Source organism: Diaphorina citri, unplaced genomic scaffold (assembly GCF_000475195.1).
Source record: "Diaphorina citri unplaced genomic scaffold, Diaci psyllid genome assembly version 1.1 scaffold892, whole genome shotgun sequence".
NCBI classification, from domain to species: Eukaryota; Metazoa; Arthropoda; class Insecta; order Hemiptera; family Psyllidae; genus Diaphorina; species Diaphorina citri.
The window spans coordinates 41,162-62,791 of record NW_007378323.1 but is presented as its reverse complement, the minus strand read 5'-3'; the positions used below and the strand labels follow the sequence as shown (position 1 = coordinate 62,791).

Here is a 21,630-nt window from a genome sequence, read left to right as displayed (position 1 = left end):
CCATAAATTGACAAATCAACAATGTAATGCACATGATACATCTGTAATAGATCCACATGTTAGTGTGTAATAGACGATAGAGGTAGGAATAATTAAAAACAAGAATTAGATTTATTCAAAATACCAGGTGGGATAGTTTACCCAATGGAAGAGAAGAGGAAAACTCCAATACAATTACCTATACATAAAAAGTCCCATTCAGGAGTGCGAAAAATTTTGCACAAACAAATTTGCGCAACCCACACCTTGCAATCTTTTGTGGAAACATATGTACGCCTTGCAACCGCTTGCGCAAACAGCGAAGAGTGCGCACACTAATGGAAATTTTGCACGCACTAACGATACAAAATTTGCACGAGCACTAACGAAATACTGGCAAAAAGGCGTGTTTGCGCAAAACATTTCGACCCAGACCGATTTTTAGTCCGTCCTTCCTTTATTATTACAAGCCGTTCCGAGAACGAACATTATCCCATCAGGATAAAATCCGTCCCGGGCGGGAATCGAACCCGCGGCCTAGCGCTTACAAGGTAGACGCATTACCAACTAAGCTAACTAGGCTGGCGGACTTGAGAAATTAAATCTATTTAGGTACCTACCTAATAGCATTGTGCTTTTGCCCTCTTTACTGTTTGGCTGGGGGACTTTGAACAGGGGGGATACAAGATACAAGCCTTGCCTAGAAATTTCCCTTGCTAAAGAAACAGCAAAGGTCGAGTGTTGAGTGCGAAGGGCATCCACTAGTACCTAATTTTTTTGTAGCCAAAACCAAATGACATCCGAAGCAATCAGTCTAGTTAGGGCTGATCGAGGGCTGACGAAAAACGCCGACTCCGTCTGAAGCTGAACACGGAAAACTGCGATGAAGAAGAAGTACCTACCTTCAATAAAACACACGGGTAAGTAAATGTTATGAACGCCTTCAATGAGCTTATGTTTATTGATTATGCAATGGGCGTTGCATTATTGAGAGCAAACACTCCTTCGTGCCGTATTCATTATTGATTATGCAATGAGCGCAGTTTGCCTTGACAGCTGTTTGTCCTTGGGTTTGTAAACAAAACTAAATTCAATTTTTCAAGAAGTTCTCTTTACTCTTTTATCAGTTTTATCTGATAATGATGGTAATTTAGTGATAAAAAATAAAGGCAATTGATTTTAAAAAGTATCTAGCATTGTCCTTTGATCTGTCTTTGATTCATCTTGGATCTTGCACTTGCTTTTCTACAAATTTGTTTTGCAAGAAGACCCATCAATAACTTTGTGCTAATAAGTGCAGATTACCGCCATTCTACCAAAGTTCAAGTTTTTCAAAATGTACAACCGAAATAAGTTCGTTTTCTTCTGAGCTTCATTCGAATAATTCCAATATGTTACTAATAATTTTGTTTAGTATTTGAGGTAAGTTCATTTATAATCAGATCTATTCCCGAGGCTGAAAGTTGTGAGGTAGACATACATTAAATTTGAAAGTGCTCAAGCACAAAAGCATGTAAGCTGCAAAATATTTCCAAATATTATGGCACCCCTCTTTTAGCCTGCTGCCACCATTTTAAATTTTAATTGATGCATAGGCTTAATGAGCTCTTTGATATGGAAAAAGTATGAAATGAACACTATTGCAAGGAAATTGATTAATTTCTATTGATTAAGTTGAAAAACCTTTTGATTTTCAACTTTTTCCTCCTTTTGGAAAAATTGTTAGGATTCTAATGGTAATGAAATGTTTATTGTTTGTGTTATCAGTAGAGGTATTGATAAGGATTATTAGGAGTGGATGATTAATTTTATACTGGTTTGATTAATGTCACTACTTAAAACTGCTGAGATTTGTCATATGGGTTTTACCCTTCATTTGGAAACAAGCAAACTGCCTCCTCACCCAGCTAAAGAGTGGCCAGATACCAGCCACATTCAACATTGCTTAACTTCAGTGATCCATGAGAAACTGGTGCATTATTCAACATGCTAAGTATTGCTTTTGTTTAAATGATTTATTATAGCAAAAGAAGAGTTGCATTTCACAAAAAAAGCTTGAATTTAATATTCTTTATAATCTAATCCATACCTAATTTGGTCAATGACATGTTAAACTCCTTTCTTGTGTCAATCAGATGTATGGGCTAAATTCTAATCCATGCAGTAAGAATGGTGTTGAAACTTCAGTCATTTCTTCTGGCAAATCCATAACCTCCTTGCAAGACCCACAGGTAATATTCACTGTTGAAAATGTTAAATTACCTACTTGGGAACCTATTTTTTTTATTTATTTATTTTATTTTTTATTATTATTATTATTATTATTATTATTTTTTTGCAAATTTAAAACCTGTTGGACAGTTCGAAAGTGTGTGGCAGAAAAATCTTGAGATCTAGGTCTGTCAGACCATGGTATGAATTACTTAGGTAACAGTTCCATAGTTTTTTGAAACCTACCTATACTTAGTTTTTTTTTTTCTTCAGTTATTCATTCAATTGACTTTTACTTGTTCTACTACTTATATCTGTTCTATGGTAACAGCAAGGCCTAGTGGGAAGTTCCAGTGGTGAAAGTTCTTGCTTGTTATATTCCAACAACAGATGCAAGGACAAGTTGGAACCCCTGGACCCCCAGGCAAACAATTCAGCCATGTCAGGCTCTGAGGTAAGTAGGTATTGCTGTGAAATATCAGCCATTGTAATCAGCCCTTTACTCACCCTTGAATTGTAATCAGCTCTTTACTTACCCTTGAATTGTAATCAGGCAGAACTATTACTATCACCAAAACCTGAGCCAGAACTATTACTACCACCAAAACCAGAACCAGAACTATTACTACTGCCTAAACCTGAGCCAGAACTATTACTACCACCAGAACCAGAGCCAGAACTAAAACTGCCACCGAAATTGGAGCCAAAGGTCACACTACCACCAAAACCTGAGCCAGAACTATTAATAATACCAAAACCAGAGCCAGAACTATTAATAATACCAAAAGCAGAGCCAGAAATATTGATAGCACCAAAAGAAGAAGACGAAGCAATCTATTTCAACGAAAGTCCAATGCCTAAAGGAAAGTCTCACTCCCAGGTCATCAGTCCCAAATCATAATAATAATATGGGTACCAGAAGTTGAAGAACCACTGGCTGGTACTTCATGCTAAGAGGAGTGACTGGCATCAGGTAGGTAATCCCAGGTCAATCCCAAATCATAATAATAATAATATGTGTACCAGAAGTTGAAGAACCACTGGCTGGTACTTCATGCTAAGAGGAGTGCCTGGCATCAGGTAGGTAATCCCAGGTCAATACCAAATCATAATAATAATATGGGTAATATCCGTCATAAAACGTTTAGAACTGAAGCTACCTACTCCACTATGTACAGTAAAACCTCGATTATTTCAACTAATTGGGACCGAGGGTAGTTGACATTATCGAGGTTCTGCGTAAAAGTTGAAATAATCGAAGTTCCGCATAAAACAATTAACATATTGCCAAATTTATAGATTACAAAAGAACAAAATAGGGAATAAATACCTACCCTTTATTTTAAAATTAAATAAAACAAAATAAGAACCAAACAAAAAGCATGTCTTTGAAATCGTTTTCTTCATAATTTTAAACACTTTCAATGATCTTATTAATAAATATTAATAAAAAATGATCTCTTCCTGTGATAAAGTAGGATTTCCTTAGAAAGATAGAAAAAAAATATTTTTGGAATTGAAATAATAGAAGTCGAAATAATCGAGGTTCTACTGTACTATGTATATGTACCTGTATTGAGATAATTCCTAAACAGCTGGATGAGCTAGGTAGATCTATTCATTAACTTTAATACCTAAAATATCTATTTTGAATATTTAGATACCTAAGCAACTAAGCATTGATGTCCAGCTATTACCTTCGGTACGGGTTGGGTTCGAATGTTTTACTTTCCTATACGTTGTATACCTACGTAGGTATATAATTTGAGCCGTACCGACAGGTACGCCTGAACAGATCTGCCTGTCAGACCTCCCTGATACCTGATGAACACACACAGTATCAGGTGTCAAGTGGACCTGATTGAATTTTCATCAGTCATCATGCAGGTATATTTCAGGCCGCCTGATTGCTGTCACACACTGTCAGGCAGACAAGTACGGCTGGAAAGATCCGGCTCTCAGGTCTACTTGATAGAGGGTGGCCAGGCCAGCCTTAAAAATAATACATATAGGGGGAAAAAAAAAAATCTTCAGTTATCGCATCCTCCGATTCTTCGGAACTCAAAGCGAGAAAGTTTTAGATAACACTTCAGTCGATCATTTAAGACCGGTTTTAGCGTTACCTATGTTAAGCTACGCCGAGCATGGCCAATAAATGGATTGGTGACTTAAACGGCCATGCCTTAAGGGTTTACTAGCAGAAATCCGGAGCGAAGCGACGGATTTCGGCTAGTAATAAATAAAAATAAAATTCTGAAAAATAAAATAAAAGAGAATATGAATAACTGATTTCGAAAAGTAAATTTACCTATTACCTACCACTGCATTTTCCTTTTGCACAATAGGTTCATAATAATGTAGCATTATAGCAAAGGACAGGCAACTGGTATTTCCATAAACAGAACTCGGCAGGGGATTGAACCCAGGACCTTCACTCTACAAGTCGAGGAGGAGAACCTCCCTAGAGGTCGTTGAGTTTTAGCGACATCACAGCCGTGACAAAAATAGTTCAAATAATGAGTAGGTATCTACCTAAGTTGTAACTTATGGTTCAAATAATTAGTAGGTACCTATGTATCTATCTACGTAAAAGTAGTCGAAGCTAATTCTTAGGGCCCTTCCACACTAGTCATAATAGCCATAGCCAATTTGAAATAGATTTCTTTTGAAAATCCGAATCTGAGGGATCCAACCGGGGGACTGGATTCGTTTGGTTCACAGCGGTAGAAAATACGGATTTCAAAGAGAAGTTTTTTTTTTTTTTTTTTTCCTTTAAAGCTCTTTAACACTACGTACAGGAGGTCGTTCGCGCAAGTTTTTTTTTTTTTTTTTTTTTTTTACTTCCTTCTCTTTGTAAGAAAAATGAAAGAGAATCGAAAAGCTCCAGATTCCTGAATCCTTCAAATCTTGATAGGTCGAATTACCTAGATGGGGGAAAAAAATTTTATATCTTGAAAACGATTTAAACATGATGTGATGAACTGATGACGACAAGACATACGGAGAAGCTGCCTAAGAATGTCACTATTGTAAATGTAAATGCAGTTTTTTTGCATTTTTGTCACAACTTTGGTGCTCACTGCAGCATTGTAGGATTTTCCCAATATCTCAATAATCCTAAAATCCAATGTTTACCTACCATGTGTAAGATTGAAGTGATTTTTAGCTTTTTATTTTTTTTTTTTTTTTTTTTTGTGTGATATAAGTTTATTTATTTATTTATTTGTTCATTTATTTATTTATGAGGTATTTATCTGAGACACATAGGTAATTGGTGGTCGTGCCAATAAGCAGTTGTAGGCAACTTATTTTTGATTTCAATTAATCTTTTTTGTGTAGCTATAGGTACTTATATTAGTCGAGCTTTTTGTGAGATTTGTGCCTAGCCTACCCTCTTTCTAGGCCTATCTGTGAATCTGTGATATACCTAAAGACCTAAAGATAAAGCTTTTTTTATCAGGAATTTGGATGAACTTTAATTTGTGTGTGCCTTTTTTCTAAAGTTTATCTTTGAAATTTTGGGAGATTTTTTTTTTTTTTTTTTTTTTACATCTTGACCAAAGTAAAGTTCTAATGAAAAATAATAATTAGGTACGAAAGATATATATGGTGAATGAATGCCAAATTGAAATAAATATCAATAAGTCCCACGGAAATTAAAGTATTAAAAAAAAAAAAAAAAAAATCAAATCTCAAATTCTGGTAAAGCAGAGCTTTTTCACAAGTTTTGTGGATATCACAACATTACTAAGTGTCTTCTTTGCAATCGATTTCCATATTTCAATAATCTTTTTACACTGGTAATACCGCCACTGGTCGCTACTTTTGGTAGCTACTCAATTTTCCTCACGAGGCTGAGTAATCCCCGAAATCCAAGCACGAAAAAAACTTCTACCCCACCGGGAATTGAACCCGGGACCTTCGGATTGCAAGCTTAGTGTGATACCTACTCGGCTACCTATTGTTGACATACTACGGTTCGATTCCCGTTGGGGGTGAATTTTATCCTGAACGGATAAGGTTTGTTCTCGGAATTCGGAAAGGCTAACTTTTTTTTTCTAGTTTGGCGCTTTAACACTCTTGTGTCGTTCACGCCGTCCCCTGTTTACCTAGATCTTAGTATATAGTCCCCACAATAATAGTAGTAGCCTACTGCTGGAGTAAAGGGACTTTTCAGTCCTATGCGAGCAGTATAAATAAGCACTATTATTATAACATCATACATCATACCGAAGTGCAACCTTCTCGGTATAGGGCACCAGCAATCATGCTGACGCCACAAATGAAATGATTGATGGAGCAAAACAAGGTCTAACACCACTTCATAGTTAAGGTGCCTTACAGGGGTTACAGGCCTAGTTACCTTGGAGGGTAGAGCGCCGGCCTTCGGCCTTGTAGGTCGCGAGTTAGATTTCCGCCCCGGATGGATTTTATCCTAAACAGATAAGGTTCGTTCTCGGAACGGCTGGCTTTCTCCCATCCCATTCTCCTTCTCTTTTCGCTTTTGGAACGACGAGATTCAAACCTCCTAAAGAAGTCCATCTACGTTTTTCATGACGTTAAACCCAATGGGTTAACGGGTTAAACTTCAAAGTCAATCTCGTGCGATAAATTTAAACACGTGCAATCTGAGCCAACAATTTTTTTTTTTTTTTTTACTGTTTCCTTTTTACATGGGTTTTCCTTTTTTTCCTTATTCTTGTCTCCCTGATTGTCTTAGTGTCTTCTTCTTCTTCTCCTTCTTTTGTTTTTCCTCCTCCTCCTTCTTCTTCTTCCTCTTCTTTTTCTTTTTCATATTGTACTGCTACGATCAAAATTCTTCTTTCCCTTCTTCTTCTTCTTCTTCTTCTTCTTCTTCTTCTTCTTCTTCTTCTTCTTTTCCTTTCTTCTTCGCTACTTTCCCTGTCGCGTATAATATCTCTAGTAGCGCGGTCAAACTGTCTTGACTTGGCGGGGCGGAGCGCTACCGCGCTCCTTAATTTAGATAGTCCAGAATTCAAGGGAAAAAAATGTTCTCTCCCGGTTTTTTTTTTTTTTTTTTTTTTTTTTTTTGTCTCTTAAAGTGTTGATCTTCAGCCTTCAGGTTTATTTGTTTTAGCATTATTTATTTGTTTTCTGATGTTTTACTGTCTAGGCGATAATTTTGTTGACAATGTCATCGTTCTGTGAGACTTGGCCTCTGACTACCTACGTGTGCCTAATATAGAGAAAAAACCTCCTAAAATATCTACAAAATCTGTCACGAAATGAGTCTAAAGTTTGAATGAGCCAGTCTGCACTGGGAAAAAACTAGGGTGCCAGAAGCCTAATCAAGTGACTGGGTTCCGAAACTCTAATGGGTATTGAAATCTACATCGGGAACGGTATTGGAATGCTCTATTCTAGTGTTCAGAATATAGCATTCCAATACCCTAAATCAGGGGAAGTAACCCAATAATAGAGTTCTTCCACCCCAACTTGTGGCACCCTATCTCTGATTTTTCTCAGTGTGGTCAGCTTGAGCGGTAGTACGTCTGCCTTGTAAGTCCTAGGTCGTGGGTTCGATACCCACCCGAGGTGAACTTTATCTTGAACAGATAAAGTTCATTCTCGGACTGACTGGCTTTCTCCTATTCTGTGTTCCTTCTGTCTTTGCTCTCGGGGGCGATAAAACCGTAGTAGTTACAGTTCCCTCTATCAAATCGCCTCAAAAGCTGTCAAATATAAAACCTTCCTTTTTTTACTTTCCTTATCCTATAGGAAGGAAAGTAATGTAATCGGGTCAAATTTTCGATGGTCAGTTTTTAGTGCCAAAACACGTTTTGAGGTCCCTAGAGCCTAAATCCAAAGTTTCAGCCATTGGTCCGTGTGTGTGTCTGGACAAAATATCTCGAGAACGGTAAGAGCTAGAGACTTGAAATTTGGTATGTAGCTGTCAAATGTGACAAGGATGCAACAAAAAACGTTTAGTTGAGATAGGTGCTGCGCATGAGTGGGCCCCGCAACAGCCAGTCACGGAATCAATCATTTGCATGATACAAATTTCTTGACCCCGCCGGGAATCGAACCCGGGTCTATTAGAAGCAGACTATATCTATGTACATAGGTAATTATATACCTAGATAAGAACATACACAGATTGATATGGATATCGCACATGTGTATATGGACTTGTCTGAGGATGACCATGAGTCAGGAATTCAGTGATGTCCAACCTACAGGCGGTGGACAAATCTTCAGAATACTCATATTTTAGCCTGTAGTACAAACATGGTTTTAGCTGCCTCGGATACCGACTAAACGGTTAGAGATATGGTAAAAGTTAGGGTAAAATAATACTCAAATAAGCATCATTCAATAGGACAAGGAAAGTCGTGGGATGTTCACACCAGATTTTTTTTTTTTTTTTTACTCACCCAGTCTGTGTGTGTTGGGAAAGCATGAAGAGGGTTCAAAGAGGCCATTGTAACTACATATTGAGGTCTTATTGTTCCGAAAGCGAAGAGAGAAGGAAGGCAGGATAGGAGAAAGCCAGCCGTTCCGAGAACGAACACTGTTTGATAAAGTTCACCTCGGTGCGGGTGGCAATCAAGTCAGGCTACCTTCCAAGCCAACTAGGCTGGCAATGAGTCAGTTCTTTCTTTAAAGTTCATAAATTTATATTAATATTCAATAAGGCTAATATTCATATTCTAATTCTGATTATGAGATGACCCTGTATTTATTTAAATTTTATGAACCTGTCTGTTTTTCCTTATGTAGGTAGATTTTTTTTCTTTAGTTTTCTTCTTCTTCTTTTCTTCTTCTTCTTCTTTTCTTCTTCTTCCTTCTATCCTTCTTCTTCTTTTCTTCTTCTTCCTTCTTCTTCTTCGTCTTCCTTCTTCTTCTTCTTTGTCTTCTTCTTCTTCAGTTTCTTCCTCCAATGACCTCGAAGGTTTGACCAGGCTGAGCTGTCAGCCAAATACAATTCATTCTGGTGCTCATCTTCAGGTAATCCCCGGACTTTAACCCTTTGAGGTGTCATTTTTTGAGATGACCCTTGGGAAGGACGTTAGAGAAAATTCAGGAGCAGACAGAACATATACCTGCCTTGGTGGTGTAGTGGTCAAGGCGCTCGCCTGGTAAACAGGGGGGCGTGGGTTCAATCCCAGCCGAGGTATGGAATTTAATCCTCAATACTATTTGTAGATGTGTGTGGCAATTAAATATGTGGTCCACGGTTAGGGTATCACCGCACCCGCAGGTGGGTCGAGGGTCTCTTTTGAAAGGCTAGCTTTTTCCTATCCCTTCTTCCTCTAACTTTAATTTTAAAAAAATCGATTCTTTTACCTATGTATCTTTCTTTTTCCATCAACCCAGTCCATGCTCTTCTCCAGGTTTTATGTTTTCCTCTTAACCCATGCGCTCTCAGACATCAAAGAATAACGTCTCTTTCTGATTGCAGGCCGTTCTCGCTCTCATGGTGGCCATGGTTGCCATTTCCATGACAACTGCCTCCCCCATCTTCGGCCTGATTGCCGCCAAGAGCCTCGGCTATGGTTACGGAGGTTATGGAGGTTACGGTCACGGTTACGGAGGATACGGTAAGAATTTTTTTCCTTGGCACAACTTTGTACAAATGGGTTTTTTTGGTGGGATATCAGTGTTTTTTGTTGTTGTTTTTTTTTTAATGAAATAGGTACTTTTCCTTTATTTATATAAATAATTTCAACAGAAACAGTATAGGTACAATAACAGTCTTCTATTTTAATTTTGGGTATTTGATTTTCAAAAGTTTCATTTATTTTGATTCTTTCAAAAGTGTACAAAGGATTATGTCTTTGAAAAAGAAAAAAAAAAAAATGAGGAGATTCCTCAAAAGTTTAACTTGATTTTTCGCTAGTCTTTCTTCATTTTTTAAAGGATTATTTAGGTATTTGATTTTTTCAAAAATATCAAATATTTTAGGTACCTACCTATACCTACTTAATATAAAAAAACTTGATATTTTAGGTACCTACCTATACCTACTTAATATAAAAAAAAAACTTGATTTCTCAAAGAATTTAGGTACAAAACTTTTAGAATGTTTCAAAAAAAGTTGTCTTTTTTTTCAAAACTTCTCAAAGTTCTAGTCGTTTTTTCAAAGGTTTTACTTGATTTTTCAAAACTTTACCAATCAAAACCTGACCCTTTTCTCTCTTCTCCCCTCAGGAGGTTACGGCAGAGGCTACTATGGCGGATATGGCCACGGCTACGGAGGATACGGCAGAGGATATGGAGGATATGGACACGGATATGGATATGGTCGCGGATATGGACACGGATATGGATATGGCGGATATGGACACGGATATGGCGGCTACTACTATTAGGATCTCGAACTTTAGGAAATAAAAATGTACAAAATGCACAAAAAATTTGATCTCTGTGTTTTCATTTTCTTCCCTTTTTAGAGGTTCGATCGAGGGAACTGTAACTGCTAGGGTCTTATCATCCCAAAATCGAAAAGAGAAGGAGGAAGAGAGGATAGGAGAAAGCCAGCCGTTCTAAGAACGAACCCTATCCCTTCAGGATAAAATCCGCCCCGGGTGGGAATCGGACCCGCGGCCTAGCGCTTACAAGGCAGACGCACTACCAACTAAGCTAACTAGGCTGGCGTAAATATTTTTTAACGGCTAAAGATGAGAATCTGAAATTTGGGTTGGTCTTGGGATTCTGAAGTTGACGCCTGCTTTGGCTGAATCTGGCTCTGGCCGAAATTTCGCGACTACTGCAAAAAAAAAAAAAAAGAAAAGAAAAAAATAGCTTAAAAAGATATAACACTAACCTAAATTTCAGATTCTCATCTTTAGACGTTCAAAAAATATTCAGGGGTTCGAAGACTTTTCGAACACTGTAAAATAAGAGAATATACCATTCGACGATAACCTATCCGCCTTCTCACATTAACCTCACCAAGTCTGAATGGGGCCTGGAAAAGCCAACAATAAAAGATTGCTCCAACGGTGACCCATTCGGAAACCAACCACGCGGATCGTTGCTTAACTTCAGTGATCCCACGGGAACTGATGTATTCGACGTTCTATCTCCGCTTGCCGCTGGCTTCTTTTTTTATTTATTTATTATTATTTTTTTTTTAAGAGTTTGACAGAGGAAACTGTAACTGCTATGGTCTTATCGTCCCGAAATCGAAGAGACAAGGAAGACAGGATAGGAGAAAGCCAGCCGTTCCGAGAACGAACATTATCCCATCAGGATAAAATCCGCCCCGGGCGGGAATCGAACCCGCGGCCCAGCGCTTACAAGGCAGACGCACTATCAACCAAGCTAACTAGGCTGGCTCAATCAATGAATAAAGCTGAATTATGTGAACGCCGTAAAACTTTGAGTTATGCAATGCGCTAAGCAAAAAGAATCCCTTGTAATTTATTTAGTAGTGGATGTGTCAAATGCCTGAACAACTTTTTACTTTGCTGAAGCCAGCCTAGTTGGCTAGGAAGCGCGTCTACCTTGTAAGCGCTAGGTCCCGGATTCGATTCCCGCTCGGGGCGGATTTTGTTCTAGAACAGATAAGATTCGTTCTCGGAACGGCTGCCTTTTTTCCAATCCTGTCTTCCTTCTCTCTTCGATTTCGGGACGATAAGACCTTAGCAGTTAGGTACAGTTCCCTTTATAAAACCTCTTTGAAAAAAAGGACCTTATTTCCTTTGTTCGATGAAATAGTCTGTAATACTAAGGAGTCTATTTACCTATCTTTAGTTCATCAAGTCATCACCTACAAGTCCTATAATGTAGGTAAGTAGGTATGAGGCTAAGACACCTATAGTAATGAATAATGATGGTTACCTTAAATTTAAGGTTTAAGGTCACGAGACAAAAAACTAAACAAAGATCTCTATGTCTGTTTTCAGTCAACCTAATGGTCTGATTTAATTTTTAACGACATCTGCCAAAGTCATTTATCATCTGCGAATTTACAATTGTCATGGCCATACCATCATTTCTGGGTTAGGTACTTTATTATTATTATTATTATTATTATTATTATTATTATTTTATTTTAACCGGTTTTAACCTAGCAAAAATAAGATTTGATGCAACATGGAAACTCTAGAAGTCTTACCTTTAACTCACCTCTAAATAAATAACTAGAAAGTCCTTGATCTTCAGCAAAGTAGCATTACCCGTGGGTTAGATTATGATAAATTATCATAACTTATTTATTATCAGAGAAGTTCAAATGCCATGGCGCAATACTATTTGGCATATTTTAGCAAAATTTTGAAAAATGCCATAAAATTTTGCCACATTTTAAGCAGTTGTAGGGAAAATATAAAACTTTAAAAACAAAGATTTTTTTTCCTTTTTTTTTTTCAAAAAAGTACTGAAAAGAATCGTACACAAATGTATATTTGGGGAAACATTTAGCATCAAAGGTCGATTCCTACGTAAAAAGTCCTCAAAAATCCAAATCTGTAGTCAAAACAGCGAAAATTTTTTTGAAAGGTTGAAAATTCAATTTTTACTTGACATTCCAAGGAAAAATGTAAAACAGTTGCCTCTGATTCTTTAAAAAATTGCTTATTTTGCCATGTTTTGAAAAAATAAATGTCATATTTTCACAAAATAAGTGCCATATTGCCAGGTTTTTAGTGTCATATTTTGGAAAAAATAGGTAAGTGCCTTATTCTGAACTTCTCTGATCATAACTATTTACTTATTTATACAATGTTACAGTGTTACGTAAAACCTACAAAGTTACACATCTAGGAACTACCTAGGTAGGTACCTACTCATTAAAATATTGTACCTAATTTATAATAAATAGGAAAATGGGTAGGTAGGTAATAGGTACCCATCACTTTGTGAATAATAAATCATTGTATGAGGAATAGAACGGTGTAACTGTGGCCAGGGCCGATGTATGTATGTATGTATGTATGTATGTATGTATGTATGTATGTATGTATGTATGTATGTATGTATGTATGTATGTAGTTGTAGGTACCTTAATCTTTCTTGAGAATAAATTTAATGGTTCAATGGCGGTAGCTGTAGATCATTTCTGGGTTACCTATTTTTAGTATGAATGGTTCCGTAATGTTGGGATAATAGTGATACATAGGTACTACATTATTATTATTTTGTTTTAACCCGATCGATTTGGTTGACTAGATTTATACCATAACCTAGGTCAACTTGGGCTAAGCCTTGACATTCGTGTGTTCCTGTACCACACTTGGTTGAACCCATATTAAATAGACTGCATCTCCCTTCATTGGGTGCCCATCAGGGGCTTATTTATACTGCTCGCATAGGACTGAAAAGTCCCTTTACTCCAGCAGTAGGCTACTAGGCTAATACTATTATTGTGGTCAAATTCTCAAATAAATGAGGATAAAATTCCATGCCTCGGCTGGGATCGAACCCACGCCCTCCTGTTTACCAGGCGAGCGCCTTGACCACTACACCACCGAGGCAGAATGGGTATCCACCAGGGGCTTATTTAGAGGGGTAGGGCAAAGGGCCTCCCTTCCTTAAGCATCGTTTTTCTCCTTTACTGAAGGCCAGCCTCCGAAAATTTGGAGCTTCCACCCTTCGGTTCGGATAAAATCCGCCCCGGACGGGAATCGAAACAGCTGACCATAGTATAAGCGCTGCTCTGAAGCGGTGTCCACACATTGCCGACCTCGTTGATCGATGTCGATTGTCGACTGAACCGTCCACACTACCTCGACAACATTAGATTCACCTCGTCGATCGACGGCCGATCGACAATGTTTGAACACACCATAAGATCAACAAACAGGAATCTCTGGAATCTTGAGTGATGACGTCATTAAGATGCAATAACTTATAGTGTTTAGTTTAGCATTTTTTTTTTTTTTTTTTTTTTTTTTCAAAATGATAATTAACTTTATTTTTCAATAAGACTTTAATTTCTTTCGATTTAAATAGAATCTTTAAGTTTAAAGACTTTAGTTTTAGAATTTTTAAGTTCAAAGTCTTTAGGCTCAGAATATAAAGTCTTTAGGCTTAGGTAAAACCAAAGAACTTTGAACTTCTGGTGTAAAATTCCCAAAAGGTCAAACCTCCAATGACCGATCAAGAGGTTTAACCAGGTATTAATGAACTGGTAGGAATTTGAGGGCAACAACCTGGAGCCCTTGAAATTTTTTGATATCTCCCGCGGGTGTCCAAGCCTCGTGGTTGAGACTCTAGATCAGAGGGCCAAGATCTAGGATCTAGGTATTATATCAATGTACCTAAGTAGGTAGGTTGTATATATCTATTTTGATATTTACATATTTGTAAATAACAATAGAGGATATCAAGGCATTTGCAGCAATGCCAGCTTAAGTAGTCTTCTGCAGATTATGACGATGGGTCAGCTCCCTGGTTAGGGGTCACCTGTGCTCGCGTTGCACGCGCGGGAGACCCGGGTTCGATTCCCGGCGGGGTCAAGAAATTTGTATCATGCAAATGATTGATCCCGTGACTGGCTGTTGTGGGGCCCACTCAGCGGACCCGGGTTCGATTCCCGGCGGGGTCAAGAAATTTGTATCATCCAAATGATTGATTCCGTGACTGGCTGTTGCGGGGCCTCGATCTCGTTTCAGTCAGCTCCCATGGCGTAGTGGTCACTGCGCTCGCCTTGCACGCGGGAGACCCGGGTTCGAATCCCGGCAGGGTCAAGAAATTTGTATCATGCAAATGATTGATCCCGTGACTGGCTGTTGCGGGGCCCACTCAGCCTCGTGAGGAAATCCAATCTTCAGCTCCCATGGCGTAGTGGTCACTGCGCTCGCCTTGCACGCGGGAGACCCGGGTTCGATTCCCGGGGGAATGGCGTCAGCTCCCATGGCGTAGTGGTCACTGCACTCGCCTTGCACGCGGGAGACCCGGGTTCGATTCCCGGCGGGGCCAAGAAATTGTATCATGCAAATGATTGATTCCGTGACTGGCTGTTGCGGGGCCCACTCAGCCTCGTGAGGAAAATGAGTAGCTATGAAAAATAAATGCGCATAGCGACCGGTGCCAGCATGGTAGGTTAACATTGGATTTTAGGATTATTGAAATATTGGGAAAACCCTACAATGCTGCAGTGAGCACCAAACTTGTGATATAATAACACAAAGAAACTGCATTTACATATTTGTAAATAAAAAGCAATATAAAATCCGCCCCGGGCGGGAATCGAACCCGCGGCCTAGCGCTTACAAAGCAGACGCACTACCAACCAAGCTAACTAGGCTGGCTTACCGTACTTACCTTCTGCCTACTGTAATACTTCTCTGTAGGTATATCATTTTCGTTGTACCTACCTATTTATGGCCATTGCTTAGGTTAGCATAAAAATACGGTCAAAATAAATACGACATATTTTGGTAATAGTACAGGTACAAAACAAAGGAGAGTGTGTTTATATTTTGATTTTTATCCATTTCTTTATTATAAAATCATAGAGTCAATAAAATAGATTACATTCTATTGTTTAAGTAGGCTGTATCAAGGTGTCCTGATTACCAAGCATTCACCTGGCAATCAGAATGTCATAGATTCGAATCTTAGCCGAACCACCAATTTAAAATTAAAGGAAAAAAATTGGGGGAAGGTCCAAATTTCCAAGTTAAAAAATAAAAACAAGTATTATAAAAATCACAGGTAATGAGAAAAAAATAGGTATTTAGTTACATATTAAGTATCAGAAATATCTTAGGTAAAAAAAAATAGAAAATAGGTAGGTACAAAAAAAGAAATATCTAGTTACACAAAAGGAGTATGTAGGTAGGTACAAAAAATTAATATCCAGGCACATGTCAGGTAATATCAGGGTTTTATCTGAGTTTTATCCGGGTTTGATCAAGGATTTGAGTAAGAACATTTCAGGCAGACTAGGAGAGAAAAGATTGTGAACGGAAGAAACTGGCGTTATTTTTAGGTCAGCCACTCACTTTTAGGTAGACCTGATCAGGTTCGCCTGATTCAGGTCCGCCTGTCAGGTCTACTTGATAGGGAGTGGCCGACTTAACCCTTTCACCCCGACTTATTTTAGGAAGACTCTTCCATTTTTTTCTGATCAGGCATTATTATTTGGGCTTTATATAAGACCTTTACAAAGTTTCATGTCCTCCTAGGACTTTTGAGTTTTTTTCTTCCTTTCATACTTTTCCATAATTCAATATTCTCTATTATGAAAAGAGTTTCATATAGAAGGTGATAAAAGTGATGGAGGGGAGAGAGAGAGAGAGAGAGAGAGAGGAATAGGGAAAAAGATGGAAAGAGAGGGGGAGAGAGGAGTAGAGTAAAGAGTGTGAAAGAAAGAATAGATTGAGAAAAAAGGGAGAAAGAGGTAGAATTAGAGAGATAGAGAGAGAGAGAGATAAAGAAAGAGGAAGAATTAGAGAGAGAGAGAGAGAGAGAGAGAGAAAGGGGTAGAATTCAGAAGATGTTTTACTCATCCACGATTCCACTCCCTTCTTTCTCTTTCTCTCTCTCTCTCTCTCCCTCCCTCTTTTTGTCTCTGTCGGTCTGTCTGTCTCGGCTGTTAGTATGTAGGTAGGTAGTAGGTTTTATCTTGAAAGTTGCTCAACATTGGAAACATTAAATTTATCTCGCAACAGTTGCGAAACAAATGTTATGTATGACTTGGATGTAACTAATGTATGTATGTTTGCTTGTAGTTTTGTTTTCATTGCTAGTTTCTCTCATGTTTTCAATTCACGTCTCTTTTCACTAGTTCCTAGTTTTTCTCTCTCGCATTCCATTCCATGTCTCCATTAATCATTGTATCATTTTCTCTTTCACAATTTCCTTCGTTGACATTTCTCTTTCATTTCCCTGCCACGGGGGCTGAAATGGAGTATAGAAATCGAATAGTGGAAAATAAAGGCGAAGAACTAGTGGAAAATAAAGTGCCTTTAACCCTTTCACTCCGACTTTTTTTTTAGGAAGAAGCTTTCAATTTTCCTGATCTGGCATTATTATTTGGGCTATAAATAAGACCTCTAGAAAGTTTCATGTTTCTGGGACTATACGGAACAAAAATCGATCTGGAGACAAAACCAGACAAGTTAGCCAAGTGAATTTTACTGACGTCTTAGATCACAAAAGAAACGTTTGAAAAACACTGAGAACGGAATTTTTTCGATAGATCTGGGATGATATACATATCCCATTTTAAAGATCATGCTTCTGTGGGATGTATTGTACCTTTAGGGGTGAAAGGGTTAAAGCTTGAGAATCACGCCAGTTTGCTTCCGAGAGTTAGGCGGCAGAAAGAGCGCCCTCTAGCCGTGGATTCCGTACTTTCCATAGCCTAGGCCGCCATGATGTTGATATCCAGAGTAGCCGCCCTGCCAACCACTGTATGGATAGCCCCCGTAATAACCGCCCGATGGGTAACCACCATAGGCGCCCCCTGGAAAATTTAAACAAAAATACAGTTAGAATTTCGATAGCTTCTCTTCTTCTTCTTCTTCTTCTTCTTCTTCTTCTTCTTCGAGTACTTTCTGAAGAAGTAAACAGCCGCACCCCCTAGAAGTTTCTGCAAGCTTAGGGGATGGTCAAACTTATGTACTTATTATTGTTAATAAATAGGTACATTGCTTATTCAATTCAATTCAATTCTTTTTTTCTTTATTTAAAGAAGTTAGATAGAGGGAACTGTAACTGCTAAGGTCTTATCGCCCAAAAAGCGAAGAGAGAAGGAAGACAGGATAGGAGAAAGCCAGCCGTTCTGAGAACGAACCTTATCTGGATAAAGTTCGCCCCTTGTGGAAACCGAACCTCCGAGCGCTTACAAAGTAGAAGCGCTGCTCTCCAAGCTAACTAAGGGTGGCTAAGTGGCTATTCTGTACTTCTTCTCTATTCGCTTTCGGGAGGATAAGGCCTTGGCGGTTACAGTTCTCTTTATCAAACGTCTTAAAAAGAAAAGAAAAGAAAAAAAAAAAAAAAACAAACCTATTCAAATTTTCATTTGGTTCTCCTTATCAAGTTGACCCACAGATCTTATATATAATGACTGCTGAAACCCTCCAAGAGATATTCAAATCTGTTCTTTCTATTCAAATCCACTATATTCTATTGTAGGAAAGTACATAGTTCTTACCATATCCATAAGCTGGGTAACCTCCTCCGTAGCCATAATGCTTGGAGTTCGGGGTGCACTCAGCCTCGTGAGGACAATTGAGTAGCCACTTTAATCGAGTAGCGACCAGTGGCGGCATTACAAGTCAAAGAGACGAGCGATAATAATTATGATGATAGTTTTGATAAAGGGAACTGTAACTGCTAAGGTCTTATCGTCCTGAAATCAAAGAGAGGAGGACAGGATAGGAAAAAGCGATCTGTTTGGGAGAAAGCTTGTCCCGGGTGGGCATCGAACCCGCGACCTACTGCTTACAAGGCTGGCTAACTAGGCTGGCAGATTGAGTTCTTGGAACTTGGAAGATCTAACATAGATGTTTACATTTTTTTATTTTATTTTTTTTTTTTTTTTTTACATGTCGGTATACAAATTAACAAGTGGATAGCCAGCCATGTAGGTAGGTATGTGTAGGTACCTAGGTATGTAAACTCGTAGGAAGGTAGGTAACGTATTAGATACCTATACCTTCCTAGGTAGGTACCTATGGATTATGGATGTCGGTAGGTACCTCTTTTAGGTTCACACCTAGCACCAACAGTGAATTTGCATTGGGGCTGTTGCTACCAAGTTGAAATTTTATTGATATAGGTACCTATAGGTAAAGTCTAATTTCTTCATCAATCTCAATTAAAAACAAAATTACAAGGACCTTCAATAGTAGGGGTAAGTATAATGTTCACTTTCCTTATCCTATAGGAAGGAAAGTAATGTAATCGGGTCAAATTTTTGATGGTCAGATTTTAGTGCCAAAACACATTTTGAGGTCCCTAGAGCTCCAAAGTTTCAGCCATTGGTCCGAGTGTCTGTCTGTCTGTCTGTCTGTAAACAAAATATCTCGAGACTTGAAATTTGGTATGTAGCTGTGAAATGTGACAAGGATGCGACACGGAACTTTTGGTTAAGACCGGTGCAACGCTTGGCGGCATTTTACCGCTTTTTGGCGGTTTTCGCTCTAATTTAACAATATCTCAGGAACGGTATGAGCTAGAGACTTGAAATTTGGTATGTAGTTCACAAATGTGACAAGGATGCGACATGAAACTTGGTTCTATTCTATTCTACAACGGACTCTTCCTTTACTGAATCTTCGCAGTATTGCTCATATTTCTGGATTTTTTCACTCGTAAAAATAACCCGAGCAATGTCAATATTGATTATTGACTTCTTCTCGAGTTCTTCAGAAGAATCAATGACGACTCACCTTAGTAGACAATGACTCAGGATAGGAAGGTACTGTCGCTATTTCAAGAGAACATCATCGTAGAAAATTGGTAGAAGTCAATATTGACTTGGGAAAAACACCTTTGTATATCTATTATTATGTTCAATAAATGAATAATTGAATTGAATTGAATTGAATCAAATCATAAACATTGCATAGCTAGCTTGGAGGGTAGCGCGTAGGGCCGTATTTATGGGGGCCGAGGGGGCCCAGTTACCCCCTCGGGCTACATTTTTACTATGGGGAGGACTCCGAAAATTTGGAGTATTCACCCCCAATACATCATTGTTTGGACTCTCGGGCATCTTCTCAATAAAATCCTGTATAAAGCCCTGGTAAGCGCTAGGCCGCGGGTTCGATTCCCACCCGGGGTGAACTCTATCCTAAACAAATAAGTTCGTTCTCGGAACGGCTGACTTTCCTCCTATCCTGTCTCCCTGCTCTCTTCTGATTTTATTCTATTACTATTCTATTCTAATCTCTTCTATTTTATTGGGGCAGTTGCTCTTACCATATCCATAAGCCGGGTAACCTCCACCGTAGCCATAACTATTCTATTCTATTCTATTCTGATTTTATTCTATTACTATTCTATTCTAATCTCTTCTATTTTATTGGGGCAGTTGCTCTTACCATATCCATAAGCCGGGTAACCTCCTCCGTAGCCATAACTGGGGTATCCACCATAAGCACCTCCGAAATAAGCCGAAGCCTGGCCTTCTAGATCTTGAGCCTTGGGATCAGCCGCAGGAGCGGCCATTGTCACGGCAATAGCGGCCATGAGTGCGGCCAAAATACATAACTGCGGAAAATGGAGAGAGGATTAGAGCTGGCTCAAAAAAGCGTATTTTAGCATTAAAATCTAATGGCCTTTATCTTCACATGCATACAAGAACGGCACAGACTGCCCATCTATCCGGGAACAAACAATATTCCAAAGGATAGGTGGGTTGGAAATTTTGAACAGCCGTAATTGACATTCAACTTGGAGTCAGCCGTCTTGAGGGCCATGTTGTCTTGGACTTTATATTAGCCTCTTGACGAACTGATCCGTCATCCCGCGCGCGCGCAAAGTGTTCTACAAGCCTCTTGACGGAAAAAACGGATCTAGGTAATTATTATTATAATACTTAAAAAGGAAGGTATCCCAGCCTAGTTCGCTTGGTTAGTAGCGCGTCTGCCAGTCTGCCTTGTAAGCGCTAGGCCGCGGGTTCGATTCCCACCTGGGGCGGATTTTATCTTGAACGGATAATGTTCATTCTCGAAACTAAGGTGATATTGTGAAACTACAATCCCGACACATCCTATTCCTACTAAAACTAAAAAATAAAGAATGAAAAAAAAAGTAAAAAGATGATTTAAAAATTTAAACTTAAATTCAAAATAACTATTAATTATTTAAAAAAAGGTAAAAACACAAAAATGTTCAAGAAACTTACTTTTGAAACCATTTTGAAAAAGAATCGACGAAAATAAATTTCACAGAAAAAAAAACAAAGTCTAAAAACTTTTAAAAAAATCGAACTTTTTTCTTAAAAATCACACTTGTTTCACGCTCAAAGTAGGTCGAATTTCTGATGGTTTGAAATGTCCAGACAGGGAGTTTTATAAAAAAACGAACACAAAGAAGATTACCTATTTACCTAGGAAGATAGGTACCTATTACCTAGGTAGGAACCTATTACCTATTTCAGTCTAGTTTCTAGGTTTCCTCGAAGGTTGGAGGGGGTAAAATCCTTGTTAGATACCTCGTTGGTATCTACGTTCTAACGAAAATAGGTAAGTCTTAACTTGGAAGAGAGGAAAAATAATAATATAGTCTAATAAAAATAAAGAAGACGAAGAAGGAGGAGGCGGAGAAGAAGGTGAAGGAGGAGAAGGAGAAGAAGAAGGAGAAGAAGGAGGAGGATAAGAAGGAGAAGGAGGAAGAAGAAGAAGACCAAGAAGAAGGAGGAAGAGAAGAAGACGAAGAAGGAGGAGGAGGAGAAGGAGGAGGAGGAGAAGGAGGAGAAGAAGACCAAGAAGAAGGAGGAAGAGAAGAAGACGAAGAAGGAACCCGAACACATGACCTCCTTCTACACAAACCTCCTCATAACACCCAATCCTA

The 21,630-nt window shown here is 38.6% G+C and overlaps 2 protein-coding genes across 3 annotated transcripts; one reads left to right on the top strand and one right to left on the bottom strand.

Annotated features, from left to right (window-relative positions):
- The first annotated feature begins 9,589 nt into the window (after positions 1-9,589).
- LOC103512844 (neuropeptide-like protein 31) lies at positions 9,590-10,561 on the top strand. The gene is made up of 2 exons (XM_008477628.3): positions 9,590-9,752; positions 10,363-10,561. The coding sequence occupies exons 1-2, from the start codon at positions 9,629-9,631 to the stop codon at positions 10,521-10,523; spliced, it is 285 nt and encodes a 94-aa protein (XP_008475850.1). The 5' UTR covers positions 9,590-9,628; the 3' UTR covers positions 10,524-10,561.
- A 6,786-nt stretch (positions 10,562-17,347) lies between these two features.
- LOC103512841 (glycine-rich protein 3) lies at positions 17,348-21,150 on the bottom strand. 2 transcript variants are annotated; one of them, XM_008477626.3, is made up of 4 exons: positions 20,963-21,150; positions 20,178-20,325; positions 20,035-20,055; positions 17,348-17,572 (listed from the first exon to the last, which is right to left on the bottom strand). In XM_008477626.3, the coding sequence occupies exons 1-4, from the start codon at positions 20,972-20,974 to the stop codon at positions 17,442-17,444; spliced, it is 312 nt and encodes a 103-aa protein (XP_008475848.1). In that variant the 5' UTR covers positions 20,975-21,150; the 3' UTR covers positions 17,348-17,441. The 2 variants fall into 2 exon arrangements, with proteins under 2 accessions (XP_008475848.1, XP_008475849.1); XM_008477627.3 differs by lacking the exon at positions 20,035-20,055 and having other exon boundaries at positions 20,157-20,325; positions 20,963-21,126.
- Positions 21,151-21,630: the final 480 nt, after the last annotated feature.

Excerpts from the sequence above, each read along its gene's own strand:
- LOC103512844 (XM_008477628.3), top strand. The coding sequence starts at position 9,629 with ATGGTGGCCATGGTTGCCATTTCCATGACAACTGCCTCCCCCATCTTC. Across the intron at positions 9,753-10,362 it reads TCACGGTTACGGAGGATACG|GAGGTTACGGCAGAGGCTAC; the intron begins GTAAGAATTTTT and ends TTCTCCCCTCAG.
- LOC103512841 (XM_008477626.3), bottom strand. Across the intron at positions 20,056-20,177 it reads CAGTTATGGCTACGGAGGAG|GTTACCCGGCTTATGGATAT; the intron begins GTTACCCGGCTT and ends GCTACGGTGGAG. Across the intron at positions 17,573-20,034 it reads TTACCCGGCTTATGGATATG|GGGGCGCCTATGGTGGTTAC; the intron begins GTAAGAGCAACT and ends TAAATTTTCCAG.